The 15273-nt window shown below is 51.6% G+C and overlaps 6 protein-coding genes across 6 annotated transcripts; 3 read left to right on the top strand and 3 right to left on the bottom strand.

Moving 5' to 3' along the window:
• Positions 1 to 419: 419 nt before the first annotated feature.
• On the top strand, positions 420 to 3169 carry V8C40DRAFT_279891 (fungal specific transcription factor domain-containing protein; the record flags this gene model as incomplete). The annotated part of the gene is made up of 7 exons (XM_083221306.1): positions 420 to 446; positions 526 to 932; positions 1013 to 1390; positions 1478 to 1544; positions 1609 to 1804; positions 1897 to 2230; positions 2320 to 3169. The coding sequence occupies 7 exons, from the start codon at positions 420 to 422 to the stop codon at positions 2735 to 2737; spliced, it is 1827 nt and encodes a 608-aa protein (XP_083072806.1). The 3' UTR covers positions 2738 to 3169.
• Positions 2578 to 6389, bottom strand: V8C40DRAFT_247365 (ankyrin repeat domain-containing DHHC palmitoyltransferase family protein). Its single transcript, XM_083216307.1, has 5 exons — positions 5402 to 6389; positions 4518 to 5327; positions 4094 to 4446; positions 3922 to 4034; positions 2578 to 3866 (listed from the first exon to the last, which is right to left on the bottom strand). The coding sequence occupies exons 1-5, from the start codon at positions 5690 to 5692 to the stop codon at positions 3214 to 3216; spliced, it is 2220 nt and encodes a 739-aa protein (XP_083072807.1). The 5' UTR covers positions 5693 to 6389; the 3' UTR covers positions 2578 to 3213.
• Positions 6390 to 6853: 464 nt separating this feature from the next.
• On the top strand, positions 6854 to 8317 carry V8C40DRAFT_247368 (signal recognition particle receptor subunit beta). The gene has a single exon (XM_083216308.1). It carries the CDS (start codon positions 7245 to 7247, stop codon positions 8106 to 8108), a length of 864 nt encoding a protein of 287 aa, XP_083072808.1. The 5' UTR covers positions 6854 to 7244; the 3' UTR covers positions 8109 to 8317.
• V8C40DRAFT_247369 (cystathionine beta-synthase CYS4) lies at positions 8302 to 10379 on the bottom strand. The gene is made up of 2 exons (XM_083216309.1): positions 9920 to 10379; positions 8302 to 9839 (listed from the first exon to the last, which is right to left on the bottom strand). The coding sequence occupies exons 1-2, from the start codon at positions 10183 to 10185 to the stop codon at positions 8555 to 8557; spliced, it is 1551 nt and encodes a 516-aa protein (XP_083072809.1). The 5' UTR covers positions 10186 to 10379; the 3' UTR covers positions 8302 to 8554.
• A 1393-nt stretch (positions 10380 to 11772) lies between these two features.
• V8C40DRAFT_247376 (uncharacterized protein) lies at positions 11773 to 13685 on the top strand. Its single transcript, XM_083216310.1, has 5 exons — positions 11773 to 11993; positions 12049 to 12761; positions 12836 to 12947; positions 13008 to 13208; positions 13262 to 13685. Exons 1-5 carry the CDS (start codon positions 11887 to 11889, stop codon positions 13602 to 13604), a joined length of 1476 nt encoding a protein of 491 aa, XP_083072810.1. The 5' UTR covers positions 11773 to 11886; the 3' UTR covers positions 13605 to 13685.
• Positions 13674 to 15191, bottom strand: V8C40DRAFT_247378 (uncharacterized protein). Its single transcript, XM_083216311.1, has one exon. The coding sequence runs from the start codon at positions 14554 to 14556 to the stop codon at positions 13972 to 13974; it is 585 nt and encodes a 194-aa protein (XP_083072811.1). The 5' UTR covers positions 14557 to 15191; the 3' UTR covers positions 13674 to 13971.
• Between the last annotated feature and the right edge of the window lie 82 nt (positions 15192 to 15273).

The raw sequence follows: 15273 nt of genomic DNA on the forward strand, positions 1-15273 counted from the left end.
GACGAAAAAAGAAAGGAAAGACTGAAAGAAAGAAAAGAAAAGAAGCAAATGACACGAAATCTTATCAAGGCGTGTCTTCGCTGCCACGAGCGGAAGCTTAAGTGCGATGCGCAGCAGATCGGATTGCCGTGTAGTAGATGCGTCGCCACGAGAGGAGACGAAGCCTTGGAGTCGTGTGTGCGGGTACTTCGACGACCTAGGACGAGGAGGTAAGAAAAGAGGATGAAGAGGATGAAGATGAAGGGAGAATTCAAAAGCCAGGACACTGGAGATTTATTATATATGCATTTCCCTTTGCCCGATTCCGGAGTTGTGGTTGGTTGAGAAGAGTTGCTAACCACTTATTTTCTTTGATGTCGGCGATAGACGAGTTGCCAAAGCGAGACACACGGTGGACACGGAGACTTTGAATCGCCGAAATGGCGAGCAAGAAGGCAACTCCAGCTGTACGACTCCCCATGTAAGTACACACTCTCTATCGACATACAACGTATATTCAGTCTTTGACGGTATAATTCCTCTCAGAAGATTGAATCCTGGACGCCGCCTCTGTACTTGGGCCAGACGTCCTCCTCTTCCGAAGATGGCGCCCACACTCCGGAGACCTGCATGATTGCGCAGGAATGTGAGCAAATCGCAAAGGGATCCAGCCTGCCTTCTCTCGAAATCATGCTAGAACCGTCTCAGACGGGGCCGGATCTGGTTCAGTATCACAGCGAGATGCATTACATGACCATCATCAGCGAGCTTGTTGATGCAAAGAAGTCGAGTAGAGTGACGCGCATCGTTGTGGAGGATAGGAAGCCCATGGCTACTAGACAGACGCAGATGAAGACGACGCAGGTCCGGGTTGTTATTCAAGGGCTTGATCCGCTTGATGAGGAGTACTTGAATAACAAGTCGGCGTTTAGCTTGCCTTCAAAACACAGCTGGTACGACCAAACTCACTCACTCACTCACTCATCATCCGCCATGTTTTTGTATATTCTAACATGATGATATTGAAAAAAAGCGAAGCCATGTTACAAGCCTACTTTTCTCTCGGTCACCCTCACGTGCCTATTCTCGACCCCGTCGAATTCGTCAGGTCGTACTTATCCGGCTCATTCTCCCTCTTCCTCATGCAAGCCATCCTCGCCAACGCGGCGCTGTACGCGCCCATGCCGCTGCTCGAAGCTTGCGGTTTCAGTGAGAGATGCGAGGCCATCGAGACGTACTTCTCGAGAGCTAGTTTGCTGTACCAGTTTGGCTGTGAGAGGAACCAGCTGCGGTCGCTGCAAGGATCGATTGTGTTGGGGATGACGGCCGTGACAGGATCGTTTGATCGGGATTTCAGATATTGGATTCATAATGCGGTGAGATTGGCCGTTAAGATGGGGTTGCATAAGAGGTGAGTATCTATCTTTACATTATCAAATACATAGCCTCTATGAGATCGTGGTAGACTAACAAAGGGGGTATTACCATTTGTCATCAGCTTTGCACACAAAGAGTCAGAATCACCAACATGTAAACTATACCAAAGAATCTGGTGGGCTCTCTACGTAAGTTCAAGCCCATTCACTCCATACACATACGATAAAAATCAATCAAAAACTCACTCTTCAGATCCGCGACATCACGCTGCTCCTCGGCGGCGCTCAAAACATGCGCATGATCCACGCAGAAGACAACGAGGTCCTCACCATCCCAACCCCCGAATCCCTCGGCGACGATATCCCAGCATGCTACGCCCATCTCATCCCGCCTCTAACACAGCAGCAACGCGAGTATTTCATAGAATACTGCCGTCTCGCACGAATAGGTATATAAAAATTCCCCCCAACTCTCCCCACCCCCTGAATACACTCCCCCCCAAGACTCCTTTATCAATCATCCTTATTAACTCCTCAAAAGCAACAAAATGTCTCTCTATTTTAAAATCTCATCCCCGCGAAACTCTCGACCTCATCCAATCCGAGCTCCATCTCTGGCGCTCCTCCCTCCCCGAATCCCTCCAGCCCGTCCACCGCCCGTCCCACGTCCGCAGCGACTCCATCTGGCACATGGTCCTCATGACTTCAAGTTATCGCTACGAGAGCATGCTCTGCCGCATCCTGAGAAAGGAATCCGAAGGCCGCGACCTAGAACTCCAAAAGAAATCCGCCCAGGCAGTGAGAGCAGCGATATATGAGCTTGATGCCATCATTGGACGGGCCATGGCATATGATATGCTTTCCATGCTTCCAATGTCATGGTATGTCTCTGTCTATCTCCCCTTTTCATTTAAAAAACCTTTATTCATATTGTCCTCCAAAACTAAACAAAAACAAAATCCAGCATAAGCATCGGCCCAACCGTCTTAGCACTACACCTCGAAATCGTCCTCAGCCCCTCTGAAAGCGAGGTTGTAAAATCTCGCTCCCGGATCTACATCCACCAAGCCATCGTCTTTCTCCAACAATGCCGCGATCTCCCATTTATGAAGATTGCGCTCGATCTTGTCGACTGGGCGCTCACCAAGCAAAATCTCCTCTCCATAGACAAGCTCAACGCCCCTCCGCCGCCTGTTGCAAGCCATTTACATCAACAGGAGCCGTTTGTGGATCTGGATAAGGAGGGCAGTGGCACAGGGGGGGAGAACCAGGCCATGGCGAATGTATCTGTGTTTGATGTAATAGAGAGGCTGGATGAATTTCTGGAGCTTGGGGCAATGGATGATACCATGATTTCGGATTTATGGCAGAACATTTCTTAGTATTGATAGCATAGCAAACCATGAGATATCCAAAAGATAGATAGACAAAGCCACGAGATGCTTCAGTCAAATTAATGTGATTGCTCCACTATCCATTCTTACGCTCATCATGCCTATCAAAACGAGTCTCCAGTGCTATGCAAACCAACAGTATCCCTCTCCAGCGCCATGCGGCTCATGACTGCCTCATTTCTATCCGAGTGTGTGTCGTTAGTCATTCGAGTGATCCATCACTCAGTATCCCAGTTTGTACCGATCCAAGATAATACAACACTCCAACACGCATTTGTACCCTTGGCTCCATTGCACAAAAGAAGAGAAGAAACGACAAGTGGAAAACAGAAAGGGGAAGCAAACCAGGCTAGAGCTTCCAAGATCCAGCCGTGATTGCATCGGCTCATATTACAATGCGGTATTAGTATTTTTCTTTTTTCTCTCTTTCCAGCCATAAAACGTCAAAACTCATATCTGTTGATTTACACCTCCTCTGTTTCAACGGCCTCGTACCCGCCGCGGGTCCTCATTCCAGTAATGTTCATAAGAGTGGGCGTCTCGTACATTGCCGTGTAGTCGACTTTATCGCCACCAAGGCTCGCCTGGCCCGTTTCTCGCTGGCCAAAGATGGGAGCAGGGTCGCACCAAAAGTCCTTACAGTTGGTAACACAGCCCCTGCTGAACGGATTCTTCTTCTTGCGCTTGTTCTTGGTCGTAGCTGCGCCGCGGCCGGTAATGGTCTCGATGAAGGGATCGACACCGAGCAGCTGGCTCCACTGCTTGAAGAGACCAGCCCCGTGCTTATGACCGTGGCCGTGGCCGTGGCCAGCGTGAGCGCCTCCCGGTGCCGTAGGTACAGAAAGGGACGGGTGGTTGGGGTCGAGCGGAGCACCCGTGGATGTAAAGGCTGTAGATAGAGAGGTGTTGACACGGATGCCAGTCATATTCTCGTACGTGGTCATGGCACGGGCGACCTGGATGAATTGTGTAAATAGTAGCATGGACACCCACAGAAGCTGGAGGGATGCCCAGATGGCCAGGAAAAGCGAGTATGAGTCAGCATTGATATACTTGCAGACAGATGGGCCAAAGATAGCACAAGTCTCTGAAGCTGAGGGAGTGATTTGTTCAAAATCTGAAACGAATGGTCAGCACTTTTTCCGATAGAGCAAGCTATGGAGTCATCTTACAATAATACAACAGCCAGTCGAAGATGGGAATTCCAATGGTTAGGGAGATTAGGTAGAAGAAGAATTGGCGGTGGTTGTTTACGCCAACGCAGTTGAATATCCATGGACAGTGGCTGTACGGACACAGTTAGTAACCACAAACTTTGAAACAGAATAAGGAGCTGTATCGTACTGGTCATGCTTGGCTACACATCGCTGACAGCGCCGGCAGTGCTTGCTTCGTAAGGGTGTACGGATCATGCACACGACGCAAAAGTTGGAATCGTCAAACTTCCACGACTTGAGAAGGTCATCAATGACAGCCCGTTGCTCGGCAATGCCATTCATTTTGGGCACAAAGCCGGGATCGTAACGCATTGAGGCAATGTAGAAGAAGGACGTCAAGCCGAAAGCAGCTCCAAAAGCAACATTCAAGAGAAAGTGAGAAGATCCGCCCCACCACCCGATTGTTGCCGGTAGAATGAACAAAATCCAGTTGAGGCCGACAAGAAACAGAGATCCGGCAAAGATGCCCGCCATCCAGGGCTGTTCCATCCCCACGACATTAGCAATATGTCCCCATGTGAAGCCAACATCAAGAAGAGCAGAGTACTTACAGTCTTGTGAAATGATCGCATATCCGAGGGGGCATACTCAAGCACCTGCTTGGCGACCCAGAGAAGGCCGTATGCCGCGCCTACCGACAGCGGCAGGCCCAAGTAGAAGGGAAAGTTGGACAGGATTAGCAGCACGGAGAAGACCATGAGGAAGGGCCAGAGAAAGAGGAACTTTGTGAGAAAGGCCTTCTTGTCCTTGAGGAAGTAGCTTGCGCCGGGCCACGGCGGGGTTGCGACATGGCCATCCTCGTCATAGCCGCACTCGCGCAGCGCACGGTGCCATGCCGGCGTTGTGTTGAGTTCCGTAGCCGTAATGGCCGGCGTCTTGCCCGTGTCCGTCTTGGCAAAGCGGTCGGCGCCGTACTCGATCATCTTGAGAACGCAGGCGGCGTTGCCCTTGACCAGCGCCCAGTGCAGCGGGGTGAAGCCCTGCTCGTCCGTGGCATGTACATTAGCACCCCATCGCAGAAAGGTGTCGACCAGCTGGGGATAGCCCTTGTAAGCCGCCCACATGAGGGCCGTGTGGCCGTAGCTGTCCAGCACATCGACCGGGATGCCCTGGTGCAGTAGCAGGACAATGAGCAGGACGTTGCCGTTAAAGGTCGAGATGTGGAGGGTGTTGTAGCCTTGCGAGTCGGTAATGAGGGGATCGGCTCCGCGCTGGAGCAGCAGGTTGACGGTGTAGTAATGGCATCGCTGAGCTGCCCACTGCAGAGGCGTGGCAATGGACTCGCCGCCCTTTTTGTTAAGCTCGGCGCCGTGCTCGATGAGGAACGCGCACATGGCGTACTGGTTGTTGATGGCAGCCCACTGGCAGCAGCGAATAGCGTCAGCTCTCGAGCTCTTCAGCCCTTGGTCGGCTCATAGCCGCAACTCAAACTCACATGCAAGGGTGTGATGCCCTCGTCGTCGCTGTAGGTGGCGTCGTACTCGCCCGACTCGAACAGCTTCTCCATGCCGGCCACGTCGCCGATGCGGGCCAGTTGCATGATGTCGTTTTCCGGCGCGGGCTCGTCCGCTGGCAGGCTGCCCATCTCCATCTCGCTGTTGAGCTTGGGCGCCGCGGCTGCCGACTTGGAGGAGGGCTGCATTCGCAAAGGCACTGCGGCAGCGGTTGTCGTGGAAGAGGCTGCCGAAGTGTTCCTTGCGCGGGTTGGTGGATCGTCACTACTCATGTAACGGGCAATAACTGATGTTGAGACTGGAGAGACAAGAGACGAGAGACGAGAGGTCGAGCTCGAGGTCGAGGTCGAGGTCGAGGTCGATTCGAAAGCCGAGAAACGAGCGTCGTCCGCGCTTCCGCCTAGCTGAGCTGAAGGGCTGAAGGGCTGATCCCGAAGCTGGGGATTGGCGAATACGAGAAGCCGTCGACTGCGGAGTGCGGGAGAGCAGAAGCGAGAAATAAGAAAAAAAGAAAACGCAATCAAAAAAAGAAACGAAAAAAAAAATCCAGGGGTCCTCGGAGTTGGCGGCTCGTTAGGCGAGGGGACGAGCCGGATCTAGAGATCGACGAGGGTGAGACTTGGTGGAGAGAGAGGATCAGGAACTGGAGACAAAGCTGACGATGCAGTTGGGGGATTAGATATCGATAACAGCTCCGGGCGGTGCCATGGCCGAATTACGCAATGTGAGTGGAGGGAGAAGGATGGCGCAGCAAAGAAGGGCCTAAATATCGCTGAGATTTTAGTGGCCAGACGGAAAAAGAAAAGACGATAATGGATGATGGAGGAGAGAAGAGAGAGCGTATGTAATCTCAGTGTGTGATGTGATATGGATGATATGCAGGGGAAAAGATCAATAATACAGACACACGGCTATGCTGGAAGGATCAATCGCTGATCAATCTAATCAAATACGAAATTAGAAGTCCCGTCATGTATGGACTGGGCTGCTTGCTAATGGATAATAGGCCCAGCCCAGGCCTGGAGGGAGCCCATGCGGCGCTTGTAGATTGCCGGCCTAGCCACTACGGAGTAATTGATACGGGGCATTTACAGAAGCCGGGAGATGGACTGGAGAGCTTAGCAGCTGGAGAGATTCAACTCCATGTCACGATGGACTACAGAGTACAGCACATGTACTTGCTACAGTATTCTATTCTATATGAATGACCGTGACAGCTTTATTTAATTCATTCAAGTTCATTCTATGGTACCCGAAACAATAATGCCGGCATCAGTCATCAAGACATGCAGCAATCTAACAAGGAAATCATTGAACCAATCTCAACTATTATTCTAGCCTGTTTCCATCCACCAAGCCAGGGGGGCAGATAAGACTTCAACAGCTCAACTGTTAGCGTCCATCAATAAAAGCACCAGTAAAGCCACACTTCAGCCCGCTACCCAAATCCATCCATCTCGAAATGTGGCGCACCCAGCAGTTTTTCTCTCTCCCCCGCCACACTTCCCGCCTCCAGCTAACCAAACCCTGGCTCAGCTGCTGCACCCCAAACTTGACAGAACAGCATCATCTCAAATCTCGTCCGACTTCTCGGCTGCCCCAACATCCGCAGCATCTGTATCGTTCGAGGCGAGACCGGGGCAGAGCTTCTGCGCTGGGAAAGTCGCATCAGGCCACGTCGCTGCATCTCGAAAAAGGGGGCCGCTGGACTCGCCAATTGCTGGCTACCTTATTTTATAACACATCTCCTCTTAAAAAAGTTCAAGCATCATCATCGATATCCATATCATACCTTAACCTCGACGACGCAATTCCTCGCCCAACATGGCGTCCCTCACCTTCACCGAGCTCGTCGAAATCATCATGACGCCCTCCCTCCCCGTCATCCTCATCGGCATCATCCTCATCCTCGGCGGCCCCATCCTTTTCCACCTCGTCCTCTCCTCCTCGTCAACCTACACCGTCCCGCCATCCGTTCTCCTCCTCGGCCCCGACAACGCCGGCAAGACCGCCCTCCTCACCCTCTTCGAGCGCGGCGCAAAGCCCTCGGCCACGCACACCTCCCAGGTCTCCCACTCCATCGAGCTCAACGCCTCCACCGACTCCGTCACCAAGGCCTCGTTCCGCAACCACGACGACGCCACGGGCACCCACACAAAGTTTTTCCTCGTCGACACCCCCGGCCACGGAAAGCTGCGCAACGTCGCCATGGGCAAGCTCGCGCGCACCGAAAAGACAAAGGCCGTCGTCTTTCTCGTCGATGCCGCCGCGCTGGGCGAGCAGGAGACCCTTGCGCCCACAGCTGCGTACCTGTACGACGTGCTGCTGTTCTTGCAAAAGAAGGCCACTTCCAAGGGCAAGGACAAGGCGTCCATCCCCGTCCTCATCGCGGCCAACAAGATGGACCTGTTCACCGCGCTGCCTGCCACCATGGTCAAGACCCACCTGGAGACGGAGCTGACTCGGATTCGCGCTTCCCGAAGCAAGGGCCTGCTTGACTCGGGCGTCGGCATTGACGACGTCGGCTCCGAGGAGCAGGATGGCTGGCTAGGAGAATACGGATCTGAAAAATTCACGTTCCAGCAAATGGGCGAGTTCGACATTGACGTCGAAGTGCTAGCTGGCAGCGTCTTGACCGAAGAGCCTGGTGCTGACAAGTGGTGGTGGTGGATTGCTCAGAGAATATAAAAATGGGATGGGGTGGGTATTATTAGATGGATTGTGTATGAGTACAATGCTGCATGTTGGGTACAGGTTCTTTAATGACGGGTAACGGCAGAGGATGGAAATGAGAAAAATACTTAATAATAATGACACATATGCACCACATGTACATTCACATTTGTATGATATACTACGTATAGACGAGATTGATGAAAAATCCATTCATATTCAAATTCATTTATATGTGCTTTTCCCGAGATGTTGAGTCTATCAGGCCCCGCGCAAAATTGTTGATCTATATCCCAGTTCCCTGTCCTCTGCAGATAACACACTGTCGCTGATCCAAAAGAAAACTTAAAAGAAAAATTAATGACGCCCCAGAGTAAGAAAAAATGATTGCCTGTTGGCAAAACTACTCAGATACGAATCATATTATGTTTTAATCCAGAAAAGAGTAGTGGAGATGGCGTCTACAGTTTCTGGTTGACCATCCACGTGAGCAGATCAACCTTAGTGACGACAGCGATGGGCTTGGACAGAGAGTGAGAATCACCCTTGCCATCGGTGACAACCGCAGCGCTGTTCCACTCAAAGAACTTGCTGAGGGTGGAGAGAGGCGTCTCCATGGTGATTTCGACAAACTTGCGCTTGCTGCCCGCCTTGGTTCCGCTGGTCAGCTTGCGGGGGTCGGTGACAATTTCGTCCAGTCGTGCAAAGTCGAACATGACGTCCTTGACAGGGGTCTGAGCTGTCGCACGGCCGCGGGAGATGTAGCTGAGAAGGTTGCCGAGGGTGACAAGGCCAACCAGCTTGCTGGAGGAGTTGAGAACGGGCAGCTGGTCGAAGCCCTTGTCTCGCATGGTCTCGATGGCCTCGGAGCACAGGGACGAGTCACCAACGGAAGTGACGGGCTTCAGGCGGAGAGAAGCAATGGTAGCGCCCTTGTAAGGGTCAGCGGCAGCCTTGACGCCATCCTGGGGCGCCGACTCGGTTCCAGTGGGAGCGAGCAGGTTGTTGGCGGCCAGCCAGTCGTCGTCGGCAAACTTGGACAGGTAGCTGCGGATGCTGTCGGGGAGAACAACAACCACCGTGTCGCCCTTCTTGAAACCAAACTCCTTGACGGCCAGCAGCATCGCAGCCATGGCAGAGCCGGAGCTGCCGCCGACGAGAAGACCCTCCTCGGCAATCAGTCTCCTGGCAAGGTAGAACGACTGCCTGTCGTCGGTCTTGTACCACTTGTCCACGATGTCACGGTCCAGAACGTCGGGGATGAAGTCGTAGCCAATACCCTCGACCTTGTATCCCTCGTTCATGTGCTCCTCGTTGAGTGCCTCGGGCAGAGCCAGGATACTGCCATGAGGATCAGCAGCGACAATCTTGATGTCCTTGTTGTGTTTCTTCAGTCCCTTTGCAATACCAGTGATGGTACCACCAGTTCCCGCACCGGCAACAACAGCAGTCACCTTGCCACCAGTCTGCTCCCAAATCTCCTCAGCAGTGCCAAACTCGTGGGCATCAGGGTTGGCCGGGTTGCTGTACTGATCGAGAATGTGGGCGTTGGGCAGCTCCTTTTCGAGGCGGCGGGCAACACCAATGTGAGACTCGGGGCTGTCCCAGGCGGCCTGGGTTGGCGTACGGATGATGGTGGCGCCGAGAGCTCGCAGGACGGAGACCTTTTCAGCGGACATCTTCTCCGGCAGGGTGATGATGGTCTTGTAGCCCTTGATGGCGCCAACGAGAGCCAGACCGATACCACTAGAAGAAAGAGATGAACGTGTTAGCGAACAAGCCAGTCAGCTTATCTCGGGGCTGCAAAAGGATGGGCCATTCCATACGTGTTTCCGCTGGTGGGCTCGATCAGAGTGTCGCCAGGCTTGATTCTGCCGCTCTTCTCGGCCTCCTCAATCATCCTCAGGGCAATCCGGTCCTTGACACTGCCACCGGCGTTGAACAGCTCCGTCTTTGCGTAGACTTCGCACTCGATTCCCAGGCTCTGGGGGACCTTGTTGAGCCTGACGAGGGGTGTATTGCCGATGAGGTCGGCGGCCGAGAGGACGGTAGGGGCATTGCGCCTAACCTGGGGGATTTGGGAATCGGCCATGGCTGGGGAAGCAGATGCTGGTGAGAGTGTGAGATAGTAGGAGATGCTTCAGATTATAAGGCGGATAATAAGAATCGAGTCGAGGATGAAGCAGCGGTTTGGATGCAGGTGGAACAAAAAGGGGAGAAGCCAGGCGTTCAGCTTTTTATTTTGCAGCTCCAAGGATTCTTATCCCGTCTGCCGGCGATATGCGCTGCCACTTAGAGGGGTCTTTTTTTTCTAGTCAGTCCATAAAGTTTAATTGGGCGGTGGCGGGGTTTTGTTTTTCGCAAAAACTAGTTAATCCGGGGCTTGTGTTCGCAGCAAAACCTCCGTCGGTGGTTAAGGGACTTGGACAACCGCTGCGTTTACATGTGATTTCTAAGTACTTGAATGAGAAGGAGGACGATTACAAGTCCGATCTCATGGATTCACTATAAACTCCGTATCATCAAAGCTTTGGATCTGTGACTTTGTACTGCATGTTGAGCGCATCATCTCAACTCAACTCAGCTTAGTCCTAATTCAAGTTATTATTAGGTCACAGGAAATGTCTATGGTGTGATTCCGAATACCGATCGAAGATGACATAATATGCCGACAAGTACTATTTTTTTTTTCGCATTCCGTTCCAGGGTAGCATATCCCAGAGAGGCAACAAGACCAGACCAGTACATTACTCGGATCATCTTGATCGTGAAGAAGGCATCACAGTGGTATAGTTGTAGAATTTCTACTCATTATACATATATGTTTCGTGTCTGCTCATCTCAGAACTCTCCTCTTCTACTGTGGCCAATGGCATAGAGTATAAATACGAATAGAAGATGCAGGGACAGAGAGTCGTATCGGAGCTACTAATACATGGCGGATGCAACATGAACCACTGGAGTGCAGCTTCATTCCGACCAGCGGTTGGTCAATCCGACATGCCAAGCTCCGTATCAAGGTACTTTTGATTCATCTTGTAATACATTCACGATGCTTCTCCAACTTTGCCCCTCAACTACATGTACTCGTAACCTGTTCACTCCGCATGTTCCGGCTACGAGTACGGTATGTACAAATGTCTTGGCCAACCTCGTCAATTCCTCGCACAACACAATTAAGGTCACATGGGGAGAGTCCCTTCGTCTCTTTCAGAAGTTCTCACAGCGTGCCATTGCCCAGCCCGCGCCGTCCATCTTGGAAGTTGGTCCGCCGTGATTCTATACTCGATACACCGTGATTCTCTTGTCGGACAAGATCAAAAGTCCTTGCGGGCGCCAATCGGCTCAGTGTCTCGTTGCGCCAACCGGCTCCGCTGAGGCGTGAGTGTCATCGAGACCTGCCCGTTCCGCTGCCAAGACGATAAGGTGTCGAGATTGCCTCTTGCAGCTTCCGATTGAGGAATCGGGCTCGACAAGCTTAACTTGGGAAATGCCAGGGCTTTATTGCGAATAGAGTCTTGGCTGGCAGGGGGTGGCGATTAGCCGATAGTCAGTCCCGGAGCAACTGCCTCTATCGAAGCTGCCTGTCTATTTCTCCATATAGTCGGACGTGAATTGCTTGATAGATAAAAGGTTGAGTGGTGCCTCGAATAATTCGACTCTAAGCTTCTTCGTTCCACTGGCATGTGAATAGTAGGAGTGGTGATATACTATATTTACTATTAGTATTACCACTACCACTGCTACAGTATTGCATATACATAATTTACATTACAGAGACTCTGCTCGCATCATGAGGTTCTGGAACAACCTGGCCTGCACCGGCCTTCTTGCTACGGCTGCTGTTGCCACAGACCTGCTTACACCGGACGCGGTCGAGAGAGACATTGAAGAGAAAAAGTAGCCATTGGCCATCCCTATGGTGCATCTCATTCACTGACCTGACTTCGCGTAGCCTCCAAAATGTTCTCTGGAACCTGAACCACATCGCAAACGACAACGGCGGCAACCGAGCCTTTGGCCTCCCCGGCTACAACGCTTCTATTGACTTCATTCTTGAACGTGTACAGACACGCTTCGGCAATGAATTTGACACCTACGTCCAGCCATTCACTCACTTGTTTGAGAGCACCAGAAGCATCTCTGTCAAGGGACCTCAAGGTGAAGATGTATATGTCATTACTCTTCAATACAACACCGCCACCCCTCTTCCTGGCGGCATCACTGCCGAGCTCATCGACACACCGGTAGACGATGTGAGGGGAAGTGCGTGTTTTGAGGACCAGTGGGAAGGAATTGATGCAACGGGAAAGATTGCTTTGGTAAGGCGAGGCATCTGTGCGATTGCAGACAAGCTCAAGCTGGCCAAGGCGCATGGTGCGTTGGCAGTCATCTTGTACAACAACCTCCCAGGCAAGCCCATTGGGTCGGCTACATTGAGCGCCGATAACATCGGACTGTTGGTCCCTGTTGGTGTCATTACTCAGGAAGAGGGTACTGCGTGGAAAGCTCGTCTTGCAGCAGGCGAGACTCTAACCGCCACTCTCGTCGTGGATTCCGTGAATGAAAACAGAGAGAGCTGGAACATCATTTCGGAGACCAAGGAGGGTGACCCAAATAACGTGATTTTGCTTGGTGCTCATCTGGATTCCGTCCAAGCCGGTGCTGGTACGTATAGACACCTACTATTGTGCGCAAATAACGTTACACGGCGTTAGACTAATACACGATGTGAAATGTAGGTGTGAACGATGATGGCAGCGGAACTGCTGGTCTTCTTGAGCTTGCCACTTCTTTCCGGAAATACAAGGGCTTCAAAAACAAAGTCCGCTTTGCCTGGTGGGGTGCTGAAGAGTAAGCCTTTTCTACTTACTATGTCCACGGAATCCATTGGTTAATCAGTATGCATAACAGGAGCGGTCTCATTGGCTCTCTGTACTATGGCCAACACCTGTCTGAAGAGGAGGCAGACCGCATCCGCTTCTACTTCAACTATGACATGATTGGTTCCAAGCAGCCCATCTACGCTGTGTATGCCGATACTGATGCCCACAAGACTGGAGGCTCTATCCTCTTTGACTATCTCCAATCCAAGGGCAAGCCCGCCGAATATGGGTGAGTATTCCTATTCTTAATTACAAGGGGATTTAAAACTAATGCCTTCAAAGCGGATTCGGTTCATCTTCTGACTATGTTGCCTTCCTGGAGCTCGGAATCCCTTCCTCTGGTCTCTTCACCGGCGCCGGTGCCCCAGAAGATGCGTGCTACCACCAGGCCTGCGATAACCTGGACAACATCAACTGGGAGGCTATCACAGTGAACACAAAGGCTGCCGGTCGTGCAGCGGCACAGCTCGCATTGAGCTTGGACGGCATCCCTCCTCGAGAAAAGTCTAGCCTCAACCCAAGCAGCAGACGGGCTGTCCAGAGAGCGCTTAACCGGGCTGCACAGATTACAAAGGTGATTGACAAGTCTCACAAATGCGGAGGCTTGGGCGACAACACAATTTAAAGCAAGAGATTGGGTGTCAAATGGAACAAGTCATAAAATTAGTCATTACTCATTAAAAGAATATCGCTATGATTATGGTTCATCATGCTCTCCGATGCTAGATGTCGTGCGTCAATCCCTGACACCATCACCTTTTGATGATGGTCCTCAACACTTATTACTCCCCACCCATCATGGTGATTTAGTCTGCTTAGTTTGATTCGAGGTATGGATGAGAGAGAAGCTCATTGTGGCTTTTGACGTAGGACAAGTCCATCGATACTATGCAAGCCATGCGCCATGGCCGATCTCTCTGTCAGTCCTTCGATCTCTGTACTGTTCCTTTCATTATTAATCTTCCCCTCCATTGCCTCGCAATAGACGATTTTCATGATGATCGCCAAACTTGGGGATTTCGAGGGTTCGATATTGGGATCGCGCGGTATGTAGGAAACTTGGGGCCTCCCGGAATTCTCTCAGTCACAACCGCGGCTGCAGGCTCCTGAACCTCAACCTTGACGCTGGCCCTCCTCGAGGATGATGACTTCTTCCGTGTGGGCACGTAGTAGATGTCTTCTTCCGTGTACTGGTATATACCGCGAGTCGTACGAGAGCTGCTTCTTCTTCTCTTCCTCTTCGTTTTCTTCGTCTCCTTCGTCTCCTCCTCGTATGTGATGGGCATTCTTCGTCGCCCGACATAGCAGAAGCCGACGATGAGGAGCAAGACGACAACGCCGACTACGGAGCCGAGGATGGCGCCGATTGCCCCTCCCGAGAGGCCATGGTGGTGGGTGACCAGAGGCACGACAGCGATTGTCTCTGTGGCAACTGGCTCGATGGTGCCGAGGGTGATGGTTGTGACGATGGTGGTGGATGCGCGGACGACGGTTTGTGTAAGGATGCGGAAGTCGATTTGGCGGTTCTGGAGGGAGGGGGCTTCGGTGGGAGCTGGAGGAGCTGGGGGGAGAAGCATTTTTATTGAAACAGTGAATATTTGGTGAGGAATGTCTTGATGTAGGGGTGGTGTGGTTTTGGGGGTATATGGAATGAAAGAGTGAAGAGTGAGACAACACCACTTGACGTGTAAGTTAAACAAAGAGAGAGAGGACAAAGAACGACGGCAGAGAGAATGATGAGGACGGCCCACGCTTTTTATGAATAAATCCTTTGTTCAATACGGCCCTTTGATTTCATTCCTTTAGTAGATTAGATTAATTACAGGTGACTTCTTTGAATGCTCCCACGCACACGCCCCCTTCTTTAGACGGCATCTGCGAGCTCTCACGCGTGTTGTGTGTAAGTATTGTACTGTAGCTCGTAATAGCTCCTTGCACCACACCTTGTGCACTTAAACAAAGGGGAAAAAACGAGAAAACAAGATATTAGCATTTATTCAAAGAAGGATTCCACCCATCTCGACACTAATAAGTGTAAGATGTAAGAAGTCATATGATGCGTCCATGAGGTCTAGCTAGCGCGCACCCACCATGTCCGGCTGGCGTGTACCTATTTTTTTTCACTCTCTCGATCTCTCGCGATGCGACGCGTTGCACTTCTAAGTGGGAATTTTTGGGGGCCCTTGCTCACGTCCTTTTTTCTTTGATGATGGCAGATTTGCGTGCGTGTAGGTGGCACCAGGTGTTTGCCGTATGCATGTGCTATGATGGCTGCTGGTAGGGGTTCGTTGAGG

Source organism: Trichoderma camerunense (genome assembly GCF_050948025.1).
Source record: "Trichoderma camerunense strain CBS 138272 chromosome Unknown V8C40scaffold_10, whole genome shotgun sequence".
NCBI classification, from domain to species: Eukaryota; Fungi; Ascomycota; class Sordariomycetes; order Hypocreales; family Hypocreaceae; genus Trichoderma; species Trichoderma camerunense.

What these genes read in the sequence shown, in the direction of transcription:
- V8C40DRAFT_247365 (XM_083216307.1), bottom strand. Translation starts at nt 5,692, where the DNA reads ATGAGTAGTGACGATCCACCAACCCGCGCAAGGAACACTTCGGCAGCC. An exon ending in AGGGCATCACACCCTTGCAT is followed by an intron (nt 5,328 to 5,401) that starts GTGAGTTTGAGT and finishes CGCTGCTGCCAG; the next exon opens with TGGGCTGCCATCAACAACCA. An exon ending in TGTGTAGCCAAGCATGACCA is followed by an intron (nt 4,035 to 4,093) that starts GTACGATACAGC and finishes GTGTCCGTACAG; the next exon opens with CCACTGTCCATGGATATTCA.
- V8C40DRAFT_247368 (XM_083216308.1), top strand. Translation starts at nt 7,245, where the DNA reads ATGGCGTCCCTCACCTTCACCGAGCTCGTCGAAATCATCATGACGCCC.
- V8C40DRAFT_247369 (XM_083216309.1), bottom strand. Translation starts at nt 10,185, where the DNA reads ATGGCCGATTCCCAAATCCCCCAGGTTAGGCGCAATGCCCCTACCGTC. An exon ending in GAGCCCACCAGCGGAAACAC is followed by an intron (nt 9,840 to 9,919) that starts GTATGGAATGGC and finishes TCTTTCTTCTAG; the next exon opens with TGGTATCGGTCTGGCTCTCG.
- V8C40DRAFT_247376 (XM_083216310.1), top strand. Translation starts at nt 11,887, where the DNA reads ATGAGGTTCTGGAACAACCTGGCCTGCACCGGCCTTCTTGCTACGGCT. An exon ending in AGAGACATTGAAGAGAAAAA is followed by an intron (nt 11,994 to 12,048) that starts GTAGCCATTGGC and finishes GACTTCGCGTAG; the next exon opens with CCTCCAAAATGTTCTCTGGA. An exon ending in GCCTGGTGGGGTGCTGAAGA is followed by an intron (nt 12,948 to 13,007) that starts GTAAGCCTTTTC and finishes TATGCATAACAG; the next exon opens with GAGCGGTCTCATTGGCTCTC.
- V8C40DRAFT_247378 (XM_083216311.1), bottom strand. Translation starts at nt 14,556, where the DNA reads ATGCTTCTCCCCCCAGCTCCTCCAGCTCCCACCGAAGCCCCCTCCCTC.